The 20079-nt window shown below is 42.4% G+C and overlaps 1 protein-coding gene across 3 annotated transcripts in view; it reads right to left on the bottom strand.

Moving 5' to 3' along the window:
- NYAP2 (neuronal tyrosine-phosphorylated phosphoinositide-3-kinase adaptor 2) overlaps positions 1–20079 on the bottom strand; it is a 122077-nt gene that overhangs the window by 61370 nt on the left and 40628 nt on the right. For all 3 annotated transcript variants that reach the window (XM_054175554.1, XM_054175553.1, XM_054175555.1), the window contains one exon: positions 8929–9227. In XM_054175554.1, coding sequence (XP_054031529.1) covers positions 8929–9227 — 299 coding nt within the window. The remainder of the gene's footprint in view (positions 1–8928; positions 9228–20079) is intronic.

Genomic DNA, 20079 nt, shown 5'->3' on the forward strand with positions numbered 1-20079 from the left:
AGCACAGTTGTGGCATGTCAGGCATATGTTGCTTGATGTCATCCAACATTAAGCCAAGTGGAAGAGATGAAAGCAGCAAACCAGTGTATCAAACAAGACAGTCATTAGAAAGAAATTAGCAATGAAACAGGATAGCCATGACAGCATCTCACCTGGAGCCAGACTTCAGCCTCCTGGGATCTGATTCTGCTAAGCACTGTGGGTTCTCAGTAAAGCCAGTGTCAGTGTGGGGTGCTTGCCTGCCCAGCATCAGCCTCTTGGCAGGAAATGCTTTGAGAGCTCAGTCACGCTCCACTCCATAAGGATTTGTCTCATTTGGTTGTTTAAGTGAGAACAGAATTAGGGCAGCAGTTAAAAATAAGGTAACATGAAGAAGTGGAAATCCAGTGTATTTGCTGTGGAATGAAACCACAGCTGTTTCCTGCTTCTTTCTTTAATTCCAAATGAGTTTTGCCAGATGTCTATTATCACAGACCAGCTCTAACAGCAAACAGGGACTTTAAGATTTCAGTCTGATCCTTCAAGCCCTTTACTCATTTGTCCATAAGGTCTTTTACAGACAATGCCAAAGACAGCATGAAAACAAAAGTGTACTGTGAGTATTCCAAAGTTGTTCTGTTTGTAGTTTCACAGGCACTCCACCTTCCTTAACAAATTCTGAAAGGCTGTCAAAATGAAGCAAGAGAATTACCTGGATTTCTCCTCCTCTCCTGACCCTGATTTCTGAGACATTCAGTGATGCAAAATAATGCAAAACCCTAGTGTTCCATAGCATTGCAGCTCACAGGTGGAAATGCTGAGAAGCCCCAGTACTGTGGGTCCCTGGGGTACAAACAAAATGAAAATCGAAACACAGTCATGAATATGATGCCTTACTTCTCTCTCTAGCAGTGTTCCAGGCTTGGCTTACAGTGACCTGATGATAACAAATGAATTATTGACACTGTAACCTTACAGTTACAGAGGCTGTCTGTTGAGGGTGAAAACTAATCATGCATTGTACAAGAAAACTCAGATGATCAGAGACTCTCTTGATCATGCTCTTTCTGGTAAAGATTATTGATTCAGACCCCTCAAGAGCACAGCTGAAGAACTTCCAGGGCTGCACTGGCTCCTATTCTATTCTATTCTATTCTATTCTATTCTATTCTATTCTATTCTATTCTATTCTATTCTATTCTATTCCATTCCATTCCATTCCATTCCATTCCATTCCATTCCATTCCATTCCATTTCTATTCTATTCTATTCTATTCTATTCTAAAAGCAGCCCAGTGACTTTTCTATGATGTGAAATCTGTGCAAAGACTCTTCCCTGGCTCCCAGCTGACTGCATGACTAACTAACCTACATTTCCTCAGCTTGTTGGTATGTTCTAGGACTGCAGTGACCCTACTGTCAGTGGTGGCAGCAGCCTGGGAAGTCTCCTACTTGGCCTACAGGTCTGCAATATACCCAACACTGTTTTGAAGTCCTAAAAGGTTTACCAACTCTGGGGCAGAATGGTGTAATTTCACAAGCGCAGTTTGGGTCTGGGGTTGCAACCAGGCTTATAAACTTTAATGAGCCCTGGTGCCCTGGGTACACAGTGCAGAAAAGCCCACATGCTTAGCAGAGCTCAGCTCAGGGCACGCAGCCTCCTCCTGGACTGGATGCATCTGCAGTCATCTGGTAAATCAGCACCACACTCCCTGAACTCACATTATTGAGACTTTTCCATTATCAAGTACATCCCAGCTCACATCACCCCCGAGAGCAGGGGGATGTTTGTACTGCAGGGGGCTGCACATTCAGTTTTGTGCTGTTTTCCAGGGGTGCAGCATCTCTTAGCAAAAGAGCAACATCCCAGCGTGGAGAAAAAGAGATGGAGAATACAAAAAGGAACTTTGTGAAATGAAAAAGAAGAAAAAAGACAACTCAAAGCCCACAGGATAGACTAGCACAACATAGCTAAAGTACCAACTGCTAAGTCTTGGGCATGATGCAGTTCCCAAGAGGGTAACTAGAGCTTCATGTTTTTTTACTGTGGCAGGGTCTATTTTCTGCTCAATGCTTGCAACTTCCATTAGTGTTAATGAGTATGCATATGTGCCTGGAGGGTAAGAACATATTCCCACTGTGTCTTCAAAACTTGTTTAGAAATCCCTCCAAAAATCACATTGTGTGCATGGTTCTGCTCAGAAAGCCAGTACAACAGCTATAGGAACTGCTGCTTTCATTTCCTCCTTCACCCTCATGCCCCCTTAGCTAAGGGACCTGAAAAGATGCAGGACTGGAGGAGATAGCACACACAGGAAAGAAACCCAGTTCTAAGAGCTGTCAGCTGAAAACTGAAATCTCAGCAAAACCAAAAACCCCCAAGCACTGAAAAATTACCACCACCACCAAAAGCAAAGCCCTTGAAAACCTCTAAGCTACTGAATGCTAGAGATTAGACCAAAATCTTTAGCATATCCCTCCTGGAAAGATTCAAACCCAGCCTCGATGTGATCCTGGACAGCCTGCTCTAGGTGGCCCTGATTTAGCAGAGGCATTGGACTAGGTAATCTCCAGAGATCTCTTCCAACCCACACCACACTAGAATTCTGTCATTCCTGCTAGAGCGCAGGTCTGTGGGAAGAAGTTGCTTCAGCAACCAGAGGAACCAAACCGAGCTGTTCTGCAATGAGCTGAGGCAGTAGAGCTCCCCAGCAAAGGCTAAGCATGTGGGCTGAGCTTATGCTGAGCATGGCCTACCACCATGTCAGGCTCTAGGCCTACAGTGCCAGATTGCTCACACTGCTCGTCGCTGGCATTGCCACAGTTGACCAGAGGGGTACTAGATGCTGGGGGGGGTGGGTGGGGGGGGTGTTGTATTACATGACCTTTAAAGCTGCTTTCCAACCCAAACCATTCTGTGCTTATAAGATGGAAAACAGACATTGCTGTACAAGGCTGAATCCTGGCTTGCATTATACATTTATAGCCCATGTGAACACGTTGTGTCTTTTTGTGAGTACAGAACAGGCTGTAGGAAAGAGGAAAATGACCTAAACCCCATACAGAGCACAACAGGCAAGAGCCCAGGCCTTGCAGGTAACAACACACAGTGGGCCCAGCTGAACACCCACCTGAGGAGCCCTTGCCCTGGGAGAAAGCCTTGGTGGCTGAGCCTCAGGAGAAGCACAGTCTGTCCTGGCACCACAATAAAGCTCTTCCCCTCTTTTCAGACCTACATCCCAACATGGCAGAAGCATTGCAGCCCTTGGTGAGAGGGAGTGTGTAGCAAGAGCATCCACATGAATCGTGTGCTCACTGTGCAGGGCTCTGACAGGCCTTGCTGCAAGATGCTTCTGCCCTGACCTGCCCACTTCACTGCCCTGCCACAGCTCCTGTCCAACAGCACCCATGTCCCAAAGACATATCCCTAAAATACTGCATTCTGCTTCCTCAGCGCTGGGCTGTCACATATGGCACAAGGCCAGGAAGAGAGCCCAGAAACAGCAGCATCTTCAACTGCCCATAGCTCTACCCTCCAGAACTCATCCGTCAATCCCTTTAGACTCATTAGATCTGAACAGGGCTCATTGGTGATACGTCTTTAGTGGGCAGAGATGAAAAGATGCGGGAAGAAGATCTGTCTATAAGGGAGGACATGACAGGGTTACTGCAGATTAAACACATTATTTGCTAAGGTAGGAAATAAAATGAAACCAGCACCATGCAAAACCAGCAAACTACTAAATCACTCTAGTCCAAGTTCTGTTTAATGAGAGCAGCACAATTTCAAGTTTAGAATGCAGAGTCATCAGTCCAGCTGACAGAAAACTAGATTTATGAGGACCAGCTGGTCTTCAACCCTAGTTACAGCTACTGTAACAGCTTCTCTCCAGAGGAAAATTTTCCTCAGAAGCTGCCCACCTTTAGAGCTTTCTGAGCAGCAGAGAGATCTCCCCACAGAATGGGACCATATTCAAAAGCACCACTTGAGGCTGGTTACATTCACTTTACCTGCCCTGCTTTATTATTTCCTTTTTCTGTAAGGTGGGGCACTGAATGCACAATTAGACAAACTCCTGCATTTTCTCAATGTAGATCCTAGCAGGATAGATTAGATATGCTTTCCATACTGAAATGTTGTTTTAAATGACCATTTCTCAGGTCACTTCTCACTTCCAGTGTGTGATAAATGGGACACTGGGTTCTTCTTGTTGATTTATTTATTTTTTTAACTGCTCCTACCAGAGTCTGAAAGCTCTGCAGAAAAGACAACTCACAGTTTTAAAAACAACCTTCTAGAAATCTGTCATGAAGGAGAAATGCATGGGGTGGAAGGCATTGGGTGGGTGGCTAGAGAGGGAACTAGAACAGTAAAAAAGGGAATACTGAAGCATAAGAAGGGACACAGAAGTGTGGAAACACAGCAACAAAATTGGTCAAGTTAAGGAGACTCAGTCTGGGGAGTGCTCTTGCAGGCACAGCCAAGGCAGACTGAGATGAAACACCCAAACAGAAGTGTTATCACACTGTTGTACAACGAGACAGGGCTAATGCGTGTCAGCACTTCAGAGATTCTCACCTTCCTGCAAACTCCAAAGCAAGAGCACTCTAGAAATGTATAGAGCCAGTGTGACTGTTACTGATGTTATTTCTGCTCCAGGAGGAAAAGGTCTGTGAAGTTCACAACCAAATTTCTCCTGGCACTTACTTCAGCAAAGTCAGACTTTTGTTCCAAATAATGTCATGTTGTGGTTCAATATTTTGTCTGTACCATGATCAGAATAAAAGTTGCCATCAGAAACTCTGTTTGTGTAAACTGGATCATTATCAGAAAGCAAAAAGTAAAGGTCTTCAATAAAAATGAGTGGTGAGGCTCTCTGTGGTTGCTTAGGAAATGAAACAAATGCCTTTTCCAAGTGGCCACAGCATCAGACAATAGACATTACACTCTGAATTATTCTGCAATGGAATGGAAACAGTTTTGTGACAAGTCCTTTGTGGAGATTACACAACACTTGGAGAAAAACTGGAGTTTTCATCATTGTTTCCCTGAATTTCTAAGAAAAGCTGCAGCCTTTCAGCCTGCCAATACCACAAACACATGCAGTTGTGTGAGACATATGCACAAATATTTGGGAACACATGGACAGCAGTGACTGAAAGTAAACACTGCCTCTTCTTGGACATGAGCTCCCAAAGAGCTTGCTAGGAGAACAGGAATATTATCTCTTTGGACTATCTAACCTGCAATCAGAACGATATAGTAGGTTGATAATCTCTTGATGCTCTTCAAAGACTGCTTCTAGAATGAGAACTACTACATTGAGAAAAACATAACCACTTGAACATAAGAACCAGACTGGAAGATAAGAGCTTCACAGGTTTCTTCAGGCTAGGCACCATTCTAGGTACTAAATTTGCTGGGAATTAACTGTAGATCAACAGGAATAATCTCATATTCTGGGACAAAGTTGGTTTAATATTTGTACCAAATTGATACTGTAGATAATGAATTTTAACTTTCATCTGGTTCTGCTCATCCTTAGGTGACCACAGTTGATATATAAACATTCCTATGCTAGGCAGATGCCAACTGTGAAAAAGAAACATACTACCTTGGGGTGCACAGGTAGTAACAAAGTGGCTTAGAAATCCAGCCTGCCTGGCCAAATACCAGATTGTACCACCCTTAAGTATATCTCAGGCTTTAAAATCTGACAGGTTACTTCAAAAGAGCCCTGCAATCTGATCTTATTCCCTACATATCAAACTCTTTAGTGAAATCCCTGTAAGTCTGGCACACATGTTGAACACCCAGGGGAGGTTTTGATTGGATATTAGGAAAATTTCTTCCACAAAAGGGTGGTCAAGCCCTGGAACAGGGTAGTGGTAGAGTCACCATCCCTGGAGGGGTTTAAAAGATGTGTGGATGTCGTGCTGAGGGACGTGGTTTAGTGGTGATCTGGCAGTGTTTGGTTAATGGTTGGACTCAACAATCTTAAAGGTCTCTTCCAACCTAAACGATTCTGTGTTTCCATGATTCTGTATAAAACGAGACACATATGAACAGGGCAGATATTCTGAACACAGAAACACAATGATGTGCTTAAAGGGCTCTATCAGTTCAAAATCTCCAGGAACTGCTTCATGATCCTCCACATGTTGGTGCTGCACAACCTACTGATCCTCTACTGTTGCTGCACTACATATAAACCAATATAATGAACCTAGTACAGGTCATATATTAAGTATAATAGAGTCCCTCAATATTCCATGAAGGCACTTCGTCACACTAAAAGGTAACACTTAGGTATTACCTTTTGTGCTAGTGATGGAGTATTGCTCATTCATCAGTTCTTTCCAGAGATCTTGCTGTGAATATTCAACTCATGATTAGAGCTGTGATGCCAAGGAGCCCTGCAATACTTAGTACTAGGCGTAGGAGTGCCACCGTCACACAGATTAACCAAGGTGAGCACGGTTACAATACCACTCACAACCATCATGTGATGGAATGGATCGAGCACAGCCTTTGCAGAGCAGGAGGAGGCCAAGTGGAAACAGAAATATCAATCCATTTCAAACTCTGAAATCTGTCAAAAGAGACATGATGATGGATTATGTCCTTGGTGTCAATATTGGATGGCAGGAGGAGACAGAGGAAGGGAAGCAAAATTTTGAGAATAATAATGCTGAAGAAGATCTAGTTCATGAGGACACAGACTGCTGAAGGAGTCTGCCCTAGCTCCTAGAGTGGTTAAAGGCTTGAATGTATTTTGGTTCTCACTATCATTATCTTTATTGCTACTTTAGAGCTGTCAAAAGACTTTCACTTCTCAGTAAATGAGGAAAAGGGCTTGGTATGCAAAACAGACCTCATATATCATCCCTTTGCATACAAGGGATCTAAACCAGACTCCATTCCTAATTATCCTAGAGACAATGCCAGTTACACTGGAGAGCACAGCATACTGTGTGATTCAATGAACCCTTGCAGGAATATTTGCTGAGGAAATCAGAAAACATCAGAGCCAATCTTACTGCCCTGGCTGCAAAGTAGACTTCATTTAGCTTTGGTAATTCTGGTTGTGCAGACTCAGGGAGAAACAGTGCTAATATATAGTAGAGAATTATTTCAATATTTTAAACCACAGTATTTTAAAAAAGAACTTGGGAGTAATTGAAGAGCTTCTGCCTTCCACCTCAGAGCACGTCAGGCAGAGAGGTCCATGCCATGCATTCTGCTCTTACATTAAAGACTTGAAAAATTCTCTGATGTGAGATTTTAAATCTGTCTTCAGCACACATCTGAATGGTTTCTTTGCAGGAAACCATTGGTCTAGTAAAACTATGGCACACTGCTTTGATTAGGGACAGCTAGTTAATGCTCAGATCTGGTTCAGTGGAGTTGATGCAATGGACACTGTAGAGAGCAAGCCCTGGGAGCAGTGGTAAATGTCATATGCAAAATAATAACTAACACCAGCATAAATGAATCTATGACTTTGTTCAGTCAATGGTAGACATACATGCCACCAGATGAAATACAGATTCCCTTCCATCTTTTTTATCACTTGTGACTTCTTAAAATCAGGCTTGCTTAGAAGGGGTTGTGGCATGAGTGTAACTAACAAGGATTTCTGGCCACGAGAGTAAGCAAAAAGGACATGCACGAAGAGCACAACATTCCACATGGGATGTCAAAACTGATCTGCAACAGAGCAGTGGGAAAGACCAGCACTGAGCAAACCAATTTGTCCCTAAGGGCTCCTTCTTGCAGCTCACACTGTGAAGCAGAATCATCCTGATCTCTTCTAGCAGGGAGTACAGCTGGTCCTACCACTCCACAAAATGCATCTGCAGCATGGTAGAATGGATAGAGAAGATGCCCATAGCATTAGCTTATAGTAGTTCAGAATAAAGAATTAATATAATTATTCCACACATTTGTTTATTGCCTTCTGAATACTGAAACATAACTGGGAGGAATGGGCAGAGAAATTGTAAACCTGTAAGATTACTCAAGGACTAGAGCATCTCTCCTGTGAAGACAGGCTGAGAGAGCAGGAATTGTTCAGTCTGAAGAGGAGAAGGCTTCACAGAGACCTTAAAACAGCCTTCCAGCATTTGAAGCAGACCAACAGGATAGCCGGAGAGGGACTTGTTGCAAAGGTATGTAGTGACAGGACAAGGGGTAATGACTTCAAACTGGAAAAAATGGATTTAGACTAGATGTTGGGAAGAAATTCTTCCCATGAGAGTGATAAGGCACTGGAACAGGCTGCCCAGAGAAGTTGTGGAGGTTCCAGTCCTGGAAGCATTCAAAGCTGGGCTGGATGGGGCTTTGAGCAACCTGTTCTAACAGGTGTCCCTGCCCAAGACAGGGGGGCTGGAACTCAATCTTTATGGTCTCTTCTAACCTAAACCATTCTGTCATTCTAGCATCTCAGGGAAATTTTTGCCACTGGATGACATTTCCTTGCTGTAGAGTTTCAAGATCTTTTTTACAGTAATCTTTCTAGTATCTTGTGACCTTCACCTTTTTGCTGAGGAAGTTCCTTTCCCAAGCTGTGATTTGCCCAGTGCTAGCGGTCCTTGGCTAGCACGTGGATAGCATTGCCCTCCATGACATCTGTTAGCAATCTCTTTTTCCCTTCACTCTGAGTAAATTCAACTAATTGCCCAGTATATAACAACTCCACATAAGTGGTATGGTTCTGTGAGAAATGTCAGAAGTTGGCAATTACCCACTGGTTCACTGAGGTCTCTTCCAACCTTGGGGATTCTGTGATTCTGTGAAAATGCAGAGAGCACTCATTGGGGATATCTGTGCTGGTTGCCACACAGATAAGGAAACACACAGGTAATTCTTAAAGGAAAGATTATCAGCCACATAATCTTAACACTGGGTCTCAACAAGCTTTTTGTCCAAAGATCTATAGTGTTTACCTTCAGTCCTGTCTGGTAGTTTCCCACTTTTACTTGTTGTTCCAGTGTTGACTGTTTCAGATGAGGTGCTCAGTTTGGTGTTGGGGTCTCGCTTAGGTTTTGGAGGTGGTTGCTTTCGAGAGCTGCTACTTTCATCATCGGTTCCTCCAACAGAATGAAGAGACTGGGATCTCACGGTAAAGCCACTGGAGCAAGGATGTGGCAATCTGTCCTGAGGAGCAGGCATTGTCATAAATCCCATGCGGAAATGCTTCCCCACGTAGCTTCCTTCATTTCCTCTCACTACTTCTCCACCTATGCTGTAAGAGAAAATATGCATGCAAGTAAATAATCCACTTTTGGCTGAATCGTGCCTTGGTCCTGGCTGTGATGAGCACACTGAGCATCTGGATTTGGAAACAAGCAATGCTCTTTTCTTAAAACAAGGTGACCTCTAAAACAGTCTACTTCTCAACTGAAGCTGAACATAACTGAAAGGTAGATATACCACTTACTCCAAATTTAACCAGAAGAAAATGAGAAAAGCTTTTGTTCAGGTTTCGCAGCACTGCAACTAGAAATTGTCTAGAGAACAAGAATTTAGGACTGGACTTTGAAGAAGACAAGAGACCATGAGTAGGGCAAAAAACACTGCTCTAGAAAGAGGGCATGGTGTATTGATACACAGTAATTTTTGACTGCAAACACTCGTGTACCTAGGGGACATAAGGCTTTTGGGGTCCAGTCAATCATTTCCCTTTGGGTTAAAGAATGATAAGAGAATAAAATGTTCTAAAAATTACTTGGATATAGGAAACTGAACACTAACATGTCACCAAATCCACAACAAGCTGCAACACAAGCCATACCAGACTAGGAAGATACAAATGTCAGAGATGAAAAGGCAATGGGACACCAGGAAGAAAAACATCCTTCAACCATTCAGAAACATAGGTATAGAAGAAAGAAAGCTTAGTTGACACAAGGTCTGCCATACCAAGTATACATTGTGCCATCGATGGCAGGACTGAGAACCTGGTGTTATCCTTGCTATCTTCACAGATGCTTATTGGTTCTGAAAAGCAGCTCTTACTGGTGTTTATGCCATAAACCCAGAGCACATTCCAGTTAAGGTAATTCAGCAACTATTCAAAGAAGCTCAGCAATGCACACAGGTAAACATGGGCCTGTCTGCAAGGAGGTGTGAAATGGTATCACTGTGGGTACATCAATATGAGAACTGTGAAGTCCCAGAAAGGCCTAATCGCTTCCTCTTTCCCCAGCACACAGAGTGAAGTTCTATACAGGGTCAGTCTGCTCCAAGGTATGTTATTATATGTTGCCATAGGCTGGTGCTGGAACACATTTTGTTCTTTAAAAGGCAGGAACATTTCTCAGTGGTTACCATGAAGAGTGAGCAAGGTCACTTTGTTCTCTAATACTGTCTCCACCTCTATCATAGGTTATACAAAACCTGTGTCTAATTGTCCTTATAGTGTCAGATTGACACTGTGCAATACACAGCTTTGTACATAATAAAGCAGAACCTTTATTTGCTTACTGCTATCCATGTATTTTAATTTAATTTCTGTTAGTGGAAAGGTCCACTTTCCAAATGAGTAATGACTGGGCAGATCTAGCTGAACATGTGTCACTGACACCTGCCGTCACAGGGATACACACATGTGCTCTAGGTATGCACATGCTGGTCCATGTCCATAACCGAGTTATTACCATCTCCTAATTGGTATCAATTCCAGAAGGATTTGCAGCCAGAAAGATCAAAAGGTAGAAGTCATTAATTTGAAGATTAATAAAAAGCATGTAGCTAATTTAAATGATTAACTGTTCCTCCACTAATATGTCATAAACTGTTCTGAAAATAATATAATCCTCCAATGTTAGACTAGTAAAAGGGCCTGTCACCTTCTTTAGAGATTATTCTCCAAACCTGCTGCAGAACAGGCTTCCTTTCTCAATTCCATTGGATAAATCACTTTTGGCAAACAAAATCCCCGTTTGCTATGTCCCTGCCATTAAAATTATTATCAAGGCTATATTATTTAATTACTGCATTTACTTCACTGCTGCATGGAGGTGTTTAAACCACACACTATAGCACAGACCTGTTCTAGATGCACAAGTTCCTGCACAAGTTCCCCTGAGCTGATGGGGTTTAACCTTTCCCCCCCCAACTATTACATCTTGTATTCCAGATACAAACACTTCCCAACTGTAAGTCCAGTATCCAAATGCACTATCTCATTAAACTACTACACCATGTCCTTTCCTTTTCCTCCCCCTAATTGTTTCATTCCTTACTGAATTCCGTTCAGCATCACATGTGGAAACCTGTCTCACCTGCTTTTGGTGTTGACTCCAGAATAAATAGCCCACATCCAGAGCAGAGAGGGTGCAGGTACAGATGGGAACAGACCTTGCTGTGATGTTTCATGGAAATCTGGTCTTGCTTTTCTACATCCTCTGCTCAGCTGCTACACAGAACCAGCAGGACACTATTTCCCTCTTTTCAGCAACATTTAAAAGAGAGCCTCTTTATCTCTGAGCTTAGAAGCCAACCCTCAGCTGATGTTTAGACACTGTATAGCCCATGTTGCTCATGTTACATCATGAAATCAGCCAGAATTAAGGGATTTATTTTTATATCCTCCTGCTTGCAACTAATCAGGGACTGGGATTGTCCCACCCTAGCACAACAGGCTGGGAAAGGTTTATATGCACCTTGATGCATAAATGGCTACAGACAGAGTGGGGAGAATAATTGCGCAGCTCTCACTCCATTATTTCTGACAGGAAAGAGCCTGTGCTCCTCATTGTACTGATAATGAATTCTATCTCATTTCCAAACTGTATTATGTGAGTTACTGCAAGTACTACCCAGTTTATTAATATATATGGAAATACAGATTTGGATTATTCCTCTGGGAGGTTTCAATTTGAACTTGGCCAGGTTCAACTGCTTCTCTGACAAAGAATTATGTACAGTGTTCAAGTAACCGTTAAAAACATGAGACATTTGTCTACAAAGACAGACATGAATTATATAGTAACACAATTAATCATATGATCACTTGGGTTACACACTCACAGCAAGCTGACTCCGTGCTGAAAAAGCACTTTGGCATTTGCTAGGTCTGGTGATGGATGCTGCAGTGGAAGGACAAAAGGCCAGTGCAGGGACATTGGCTCCAGACATCCTTTAGAAGAGTGTTCAGAAGGAGCTCCCCTGTCAAACATGATACAGGCTTCTCCAAAGCCAACCTTTCAAGTCCAGTGTAGACCATGGGACGCTGCCAGGTTACACACTCCCTCCTTAGGTGCACTGGAAGGTTAATGAGTTTCCTCTCCCTCTCCCTCTTCCACACAGTTCTGGAACTGGATCATTATAACAAACACCAGAACAGCTGGATCTGCCTTAAATCAATAACAATGGATTTCAGCTTTCATTTCCAGCTGATGGGTATGATAAGTCTTGTTTTTCCTCCAGTAATACCTTGCCTTACTGGAGATGAACCTCCAAGGTTTACTTCGTTTTTTAGGTCAGAAGTGGGCTGGCATAAAGCCATACTAACCTAGCTGTTCCTGTCTGCAGCATTGGACTGACTGGATACAAGCTGCAATGATCACAGTTCTGGACACATTACAACTCAGCTTATTAGCAAGTATATGGCACAGAATAACTAAAACATTTATGAGTTTGAACAGCTACAGAGGAAAAAGTCTTGTATATTATCCATTTCCTCACACATCACAAGAGGGCAAGTTATGGAAGAACATTAAAAATCAATGCAGAAAATGTTCTAAATGGCCAGAACACAGGCAAGGTCATTTCCACCTTGTTTCGCCAAGAGTCATAAGATTCCTGTTAACTAGGAAGAAATTTTCATTTATTGAGTTAGAAAACTAAGAAAAAGGACTTCTGATCACATTGCTGAAATATACATGGCAAAGAAGTGTCCAGAGACTGCTTACAGTGGTGTGGTCCTTCTCGTTTGTGCTGTTCCTACTTAGTATTGCAAATAACAGTTTTAATTAGCTGTGAATTTTCACTACCTGGTCCAGGCAGGAATGGAACTAACTCCTGGAAAACAAATGTATAGTTGTGTGAAAACTTTTGCTTTATTTAGTGTTACTACTTCAAGCAATGTGGAAGATGAAATCCCTCAGTGATGCTGTAAGGAGCGGAGAACTCTCTGCAATATCTAAGACCCATACAGTCAGGATCCCCTAGAGCTACATTTTCTGCCCAGCCATCTATCTACCCTTGTTCTTGGTATTCATCCAGAAATTCTCTTATCAGTTCAGAGGTACAACAGATTAGTTTCATGCCTCAGGCACTAAGAACCACTTGGTGATTCTCCTAATCTTTATATGGTTTCAGGTTTTCTTTCTATGCCCCTTTACATGAGATTTACTCACTTTTGATCCACAAGTTCAAAAGGGGAACCACAGCTGATTATGAGAATTGACCTCCTGAGCAGGAGGAAGGGGAATATGCTGAGATAGCGCTTCATTGCGGTGTAGGTGATACACCTGCCCCAGTCTGGAACCACAGCAGATCACTGTCCTCTGAGTGTTGAATCTTCAGACAACCAGGAGAAGCCATTTCAGTAGAAGTTGTTCACTCCTCTTGTGCCTGAGAAAGACTCAGTCCCAGATACTGTTTTTTTACCTGACAGAAGCTGAGCAGGGAATCTCTGTAGGCTTCTCTGCAGAAAGCAGAGAGATCTATGATGTACAGGCCAAACAACACATGGGGATGGCCAGGCTCCTTCCCTGGGAAAGCTGCAAGCCCATTCAGGGCTACCTCCCTACCCCCAATACATCTAATCTATCAGGAAAGCCATGTGAGTCAGAGACTGAAGAAAAGAGAAGCCACAAAAAAGTAATTGTGATGACGTAGGAAGGGTTTTATAAGTCCATCATAAAAATGACTAATCATCAGCAAAAATAGAAAAGGGATAAAAATACTTAACTAAAGCATAGCATATGAGCTGGCTTGACTGATGAAACAGCAGTTCATCCCTCACTGTATGCACCTTTTCTGGGTTAAGAGTATAACTGTAGTCATTTTAACCACTTCCTTACACCCAGATCCTCTGCTCACAGCAAATGTTCTGAGTATAAAGGGCTGAAATGGTTTTGAAATGTCTATTCCCCATCAGAATAAATTATACACACATATACTAAGGATGACACATTTTACTTTGTATCTGAGAAGCACTTTCGAGATTAGCATAAATTATATTTGTAAATTAGAGGTTGGATGCCAAAAAAACAGGAGATACACTATTTTTATCCCCCTAAACATGATTTCAGCAGACCATGAAATGTAATACTGAAGAAGGAAGGGCAGGATGATAATCACCAATTCAGGGACTGCACTGTAAGGAAGGTTTTACACAAATTGACATCCTTTATATTATATAAAAATTAAACATTCAAAAAATTACACACATTTCTTTTTTAAATCATACTGCAGAAGTCTTGCTCATTCCCAAATGTTTTTTCCCCCCTGCATTACTTTTCTGAAAGACTCCAAATGACTCAGGGTGATCTTACCCCAAGATCAAGAGGATAGCACTAATGTCCTTTAGGATGCAGCCTAAAGTGTAAATGAGCCATGACAAAGGTCAGGTTCAGAGTCATTTCATCTGGACAACTCTCTCAATTGAGTGACTGACATGTCTGTGCACATCAAACATCTTACCTCTGCCATAAGTCTCTGCTTGGGAGGAAACCAGGTGCTGCTCAAAGAGTCAGACAGACTATTCAGTAATGTTCTAAAAAACCCACTTTATTCTTTTGTCATGCCACTGAAACCCACAGGCCCTGGTTTTGATCCTGCAAACCCACAATGAACTGACACATTATCTTTGTGCACCGGCATGATGGCACTGGAATCACTAGGAAACCTGGCAGAAATTGCTTGTGGCTTGTGAAACTGCTCCAAGAAACACCATGTGCAGAGGTATGCCACAGAGTTTGACACTAGATTATCTCCAGGACATCATCTATTTAAGCCAACCTATACGTGTAACAGACCTCTAACGACTCCTCTATGCTGCTGCTGCGAGTTTGGCTCCTGCCATCTACAACAGGACTTGATTTTGCATGCCAAAGATTCTCCAGATCAAACTGAACTCCTACGTGTTGTGGCTGCACTGTAAGATTAACCAAGTTCCTGGTGAGCATCCAAAGACAGCTCTAATTCCTATGCAGTGCACAAGGGATGATAAAAGCAAAACTAACCAAGACTGTCCACAGCAGGTGGCCAGATAACCTAATTTCAAATGATGATCTGCTCTGCTCCACAGTCCACAGTCAACTGTTTTATAATGCAAAAGCCTGAAAATGCCAGCAACTGCTGGGGGGTTGAGAGAAAAAAAATCATACCAAAACCCCCAAACAAAGAAACCCAAAATAACAAACCCAAAATGCTTTAGAAGAAGAACTGGGGAAATAAATCAATAAATAAATACGCTAAGTATATGTTTCCCCAACAAATCTAACATAAGCTAGACAACTATCAGGTAGTGATAGGACTAGGAGGAATGGAATGAAGCTGGAGGTGGGGAGATTCAGGCTGGATGTGAGGAGGAAGTTCTTCACCATGAGAGTGGTGAAGCCCTGGAATGGGTTGTCCAGGGAGGTGGTTGGGGTGCCATCCCTGGAGGTATTTAAGACCAGGCTGGACAAGGCTCTGGCCAGCCTGATCTAGTGTGGGGTGTCCCTGCACATGGCAGGAGGGTTGGAACTAGATGATCCTTGTGGTCCCTTCCAACCCTGACTGATTCTATGATACTATGAACTTGGAAAGGAGTAACTAAGGAGTAAGGACCTTCTCTGTAATTCATGAGTGGAAGCAGAAGTGCTAATTTTCACTGTCATTCCATTAATTCTTTAATCAGTTTAAGGCTGCCTCCCAAACCCAGGACTAAGGATGAATACATTGGGCTGAATATCCACAATGTCCTGATGTTGCTTTCTTTAGAGGACCAATGCTGGCCACTGCACCCAGGGCTCCAGTGCTCACCTCTCCATGACCGGGGACTAACTGGTGCATATGGAAAGGTTTAAGTTATAAACACAGAGGACATTTAATAGGCAGGAGTGCTAAGTGCTCTGCTTTTATTCTACTATGGATATTTTTAATTTTGCATGGGAGATGCACAGCTAATTCTATGTTGAGAGTCACCTAGAATTAGACAGCAGCCGTAGGCAACGTTTCAACTGAGTGCAAATGCGTGTTCAGATTAGTGAAGTGGGGTTTTCATCCCATCAGAAATAGGTGGAACTGAAGCAAGGCTGTGGGTTTGTCACCTTCCCCAGAAAACCACACAGTGCAGACTCCACTCTGCCTCAGCAACTGCAGCTAAATAAATATTTCAATGAGATATGGGAATAAATTAACATCTAAAATCACTTGTGTGGGTTTTTGCAATAAAAAGTCTCCTCGGTTTTGAGTCTAAGAATTGTAACGGAAGGAAAATGTGCAAAAAGTGAAAAAGCCTTTTTGTGTATCAGATGCTGGGAAAAGTTTAAACCCAGACAAAGGAATGAAATGTGCCAACACTCCAAGAATGGCAATTTGTAAACCAAGCTGAGACATTACACCGTGTCTAACCTTTCCAGACTCAGCCTTATTTCAAACAGTGACTGTACAGATGCTTTTCTGAGTCCCTCGAGCAAACATGAGTCTACTTTCCTTTTAAAAGCTAAGCTCAAACACAAGGAAGTGATGGTTTTAAATAAATGCTTCCTATAGCCTCCAGCCCCTAAAGCGAACAGAGTTCAATCCTGACCTGGCAGTGGACACAAAGAACATTTTGTTTTGGAGAAAATTGCCTCACAAATTTCACTTCCACATGACCCATAGTGAAACACAGAGATTTTCCTCTTCAACCAGTGACCTCAAATTCCACTTATTCATACAATTCTTCTGATAACACTGTCATTCATAACTCTTCGTTCAAACTATATTCCCTGGGCTGGCTTGTCCTCTGTTTTCTTTTATAAATTCCCTGTGAATAGGTAGGAAAAGGAGAGGCACTTCCTGGTGTCCAGGGAAGTCTCAGTAGCAGTGTCACAGCAGGAATGTGACAGGGATACAGGGACGGGTTTATGCAAATGCTTGTCCTTTGGCAGCTCCCAACACCAGATCTGTTAGATTCGTATAGGGCAGTTCCAGACATCTTGGCACATAGCAGAACTCAAGGATTTGCATTCCCTTGAACAAGCATCCAAATACTCCAGGTACAGTTTTAGGTACTGCTTTGTTAAATATTCAGGGTCAGACTGTAGTTAAAATGGCATCTGCACATTAGCAGTTTAAAAGGGACTAAAACTACTTTAGTCTTCAAAGTGTAATTTGAACATTTTTATTTAAGGGGAATGCTCAGGTTCCTACCAAACAGCTCAAGGATTACTTGGGGATTTTTCCCACTCACAGAGTTTCTGTGTGCTGAACTGGTATTTCCACCAGGAACAAACGACCTGCCTGCAGCTTACCCCTCTCTGACTAGATAAACACCTTTCTGGATACATCACCTCACTGCCCTAAAAGATGGAACCCACAGAAACCTCCACTAAAAGATAGGTTTTTTTGCTTCCCTGGAACAGCCCTGAGAGAGTCCACTGCCTTGGCTTCTACAGCCAGTATTACTAGCCTTCTGCTGTTTGGTGTAAGTATTACCATCTCCCTGTCATTCTCATTTCTAGAGGGAAGATTTTGCCTCATTTAATCAATCATCATTTCACGGGTTAAGTGGACAGCACAAATCTCTGCCTGTGCCTTGCAGAATGTCACAACGACTCCAAAAATGAAGGTAAAGGTTTTTCATAGGTGTGATAAACCCAGTGGACAGGGAAGGAATACACCACACACAAACACATGCACTAGCCTCTCTCTCTCCCCTCTTTCCTGGACAGTCTCAAGCTGGTAAAGAAAACAATATGAAACATCAAGTAACACATGGACATCATGTACCTGAAACTACATGGACATCAGCTCTCAGCTCAGAGCCTGGAGAGCCTTTTTCAAAGTCACTTTGAAAACCTCTCTGCTTATTTCACCTTTTTTTTATCCATAGTAAAGTGACTGTTATTGCCACAACAGAATAGTAATGTGTTTCACACCTAAATATAGAAGTAATAATATGAAGCAGCTTTTTCCCTGTCTTGATGGATGTCAGTTTCTTAGCCAGGGTTGTCAGAAGCTGCTTATTTTTTCAGAGAAATAAATAAGAAAAGGACATTAGATTTGAAGAAACACAGTTGATTTGAAATTGCATGTCACAGCATGAGAAAAGCCAGTGTAATGGGCCTACAGGCAGGTGCAAGTCAGTCATTTCAGTGAGGACATTGAGAGCTAGTAAAAGTAAAGCTCGTCCCATGCACACAGGAACCCAGAGTGGCCCTGAACCAATTCTACACTCAGGACTATCCAGTACATTCACTTCAAGTCCCATTCCTGTCAGAAATTAAGGTGATCTGTCCAAATGCAAAGCACAGAGCTATCCATGCCCAGAGCTAATGGGCCACATCTAGTGATTCTAGCAAACTACTGAAAGGTAGGTCTCTTAAAGCTTTCTCAAGGCCCCATCCAACCTGAGTCTGAACATTTCAAGGGTTAGAGCCTACACACAGCTTCCCTGGGCAACCTGTTCCACTGCTTCACCATGGAGAAGAATTTTTCCCTAATGTCTGATTTAAATCTGCCTTCTCACAGTTTAAAGCCATTACCTCTCTTGTGGTTACATCACACTCTTACAGTGAGCAGTGAGGTTCTTTTGCAATCCTGCTGCTGGATTATGGAAGAGAAAAACTAAACCAATCTAAGGATTACCAGACACTAGAGAAAAACTTTGGGAAATCAAACCTAGAATTTTACAGTTTGTGAGTGATCCAAGGTGAAGTTTTTCATCAACCCTCAGATTTGAAAAGGGAGTTCAGACTTCACAGGTGTATCCAGTAAAATCTTTAGTATAGCTTGGATTCAAGGCCCAGATCAGCTTCAAGAGGACTCATGAAATAATAGTGTCAAGGAAACAAAATCTCCCCCTGGGAGATTCCCTGCTATGAAAGTGAGAAAACTGGGTTGGCTGAAAGATGCCAGCATCTGTAAGTCTTGAAGTGCAGATAAAAATAAATGCAAACTATAATCTTTCATAATATACATGAGTTATTTATGCATATGGTTATTAATCTGTGTTTGTTGCCCTTCAAGCTGAATAGAGAAACAATTAGATCCTTTTTTAGCAGCAGTAGTATGGGGCATGCAGATATCTAACTTTGATTTACAGAGGATGACAGGCAATCAGAGAAAGCCACATCAGCAGAGAGAGATGTTAAAGCCAGATGTGAATTTCCTTTTTTAGGACTGAGCAGAGTGTTTCCCGAATGTTCTGAATACAATGGGACTGGGAAGTAACCTGAATTTCAGGCTGGAAGTGTATTGCTTCAAATTACAGGAAAATGAACAGGTCTGATTTTGTTCCTCACTCTCAGCAGAATCGAGCCGTGCAGAGCAGGAAAAGAGCAGCCAGGCACGTCCCTAAGTCTGTTATTAGACCTTTCCATTTGCACACACCACAAGGAATATTGGAATGACAGCTAGAAATCAACTCTTTCCCTACATTTTTCACTCTTCTGACACAAACAATGTATTTGTCTGATCAACCAAAAAGAAAAAAAAATATATTAGGGATTTTAAAAAAAATTAAAGAGAGGAATACAGCCAGAAAATGAAAGAGATGAGAGCAGATAAAGATTCCATATAAAAGATGATATTGCCTCCATGAAAGATCTACATCAGCTGGCAGAATCTGAACTGACTACCAGTTTCACCTGGGAGGTGTCTGATGACATAGTCCTGAAGCTGTCAAAGAGGCAAGATACAAGCTGACCAAATCAGTAGCGTCTCGGTTTTGAGAGAAGAGGGTCAAATTCAACCAATTCTGACAAGGCTTTGGGTGTGCTGTTGGGGATTCTGTATGCTTTGGGGCCTCTTTTGTCACTATGCTTGCAAATTCTGTAAAACACTTACTCCTTTTCCATTTAAACTTTCCATCACTTCTGCAATCCATTTGTGTGTCATTCTTTTGCTCCTTTCAGGGGCAAGAGAGGATCTGCCTTGCCTCAAGCCAGGGC

This window comes from Dryobates pubescens, chromosome 32 (assembly GCF_014839835.1).
Source record: "Dryobates pubescens isolate bDryPub1 chromosome 32, bDryPub1.pri, whole genome shotgun sequence".
Lineage (NCBI taxonomy): Eukaryota > Metazoa > Chordata > Aves > Piciformes > Picidae > Dryobates > Dryobates pubescens.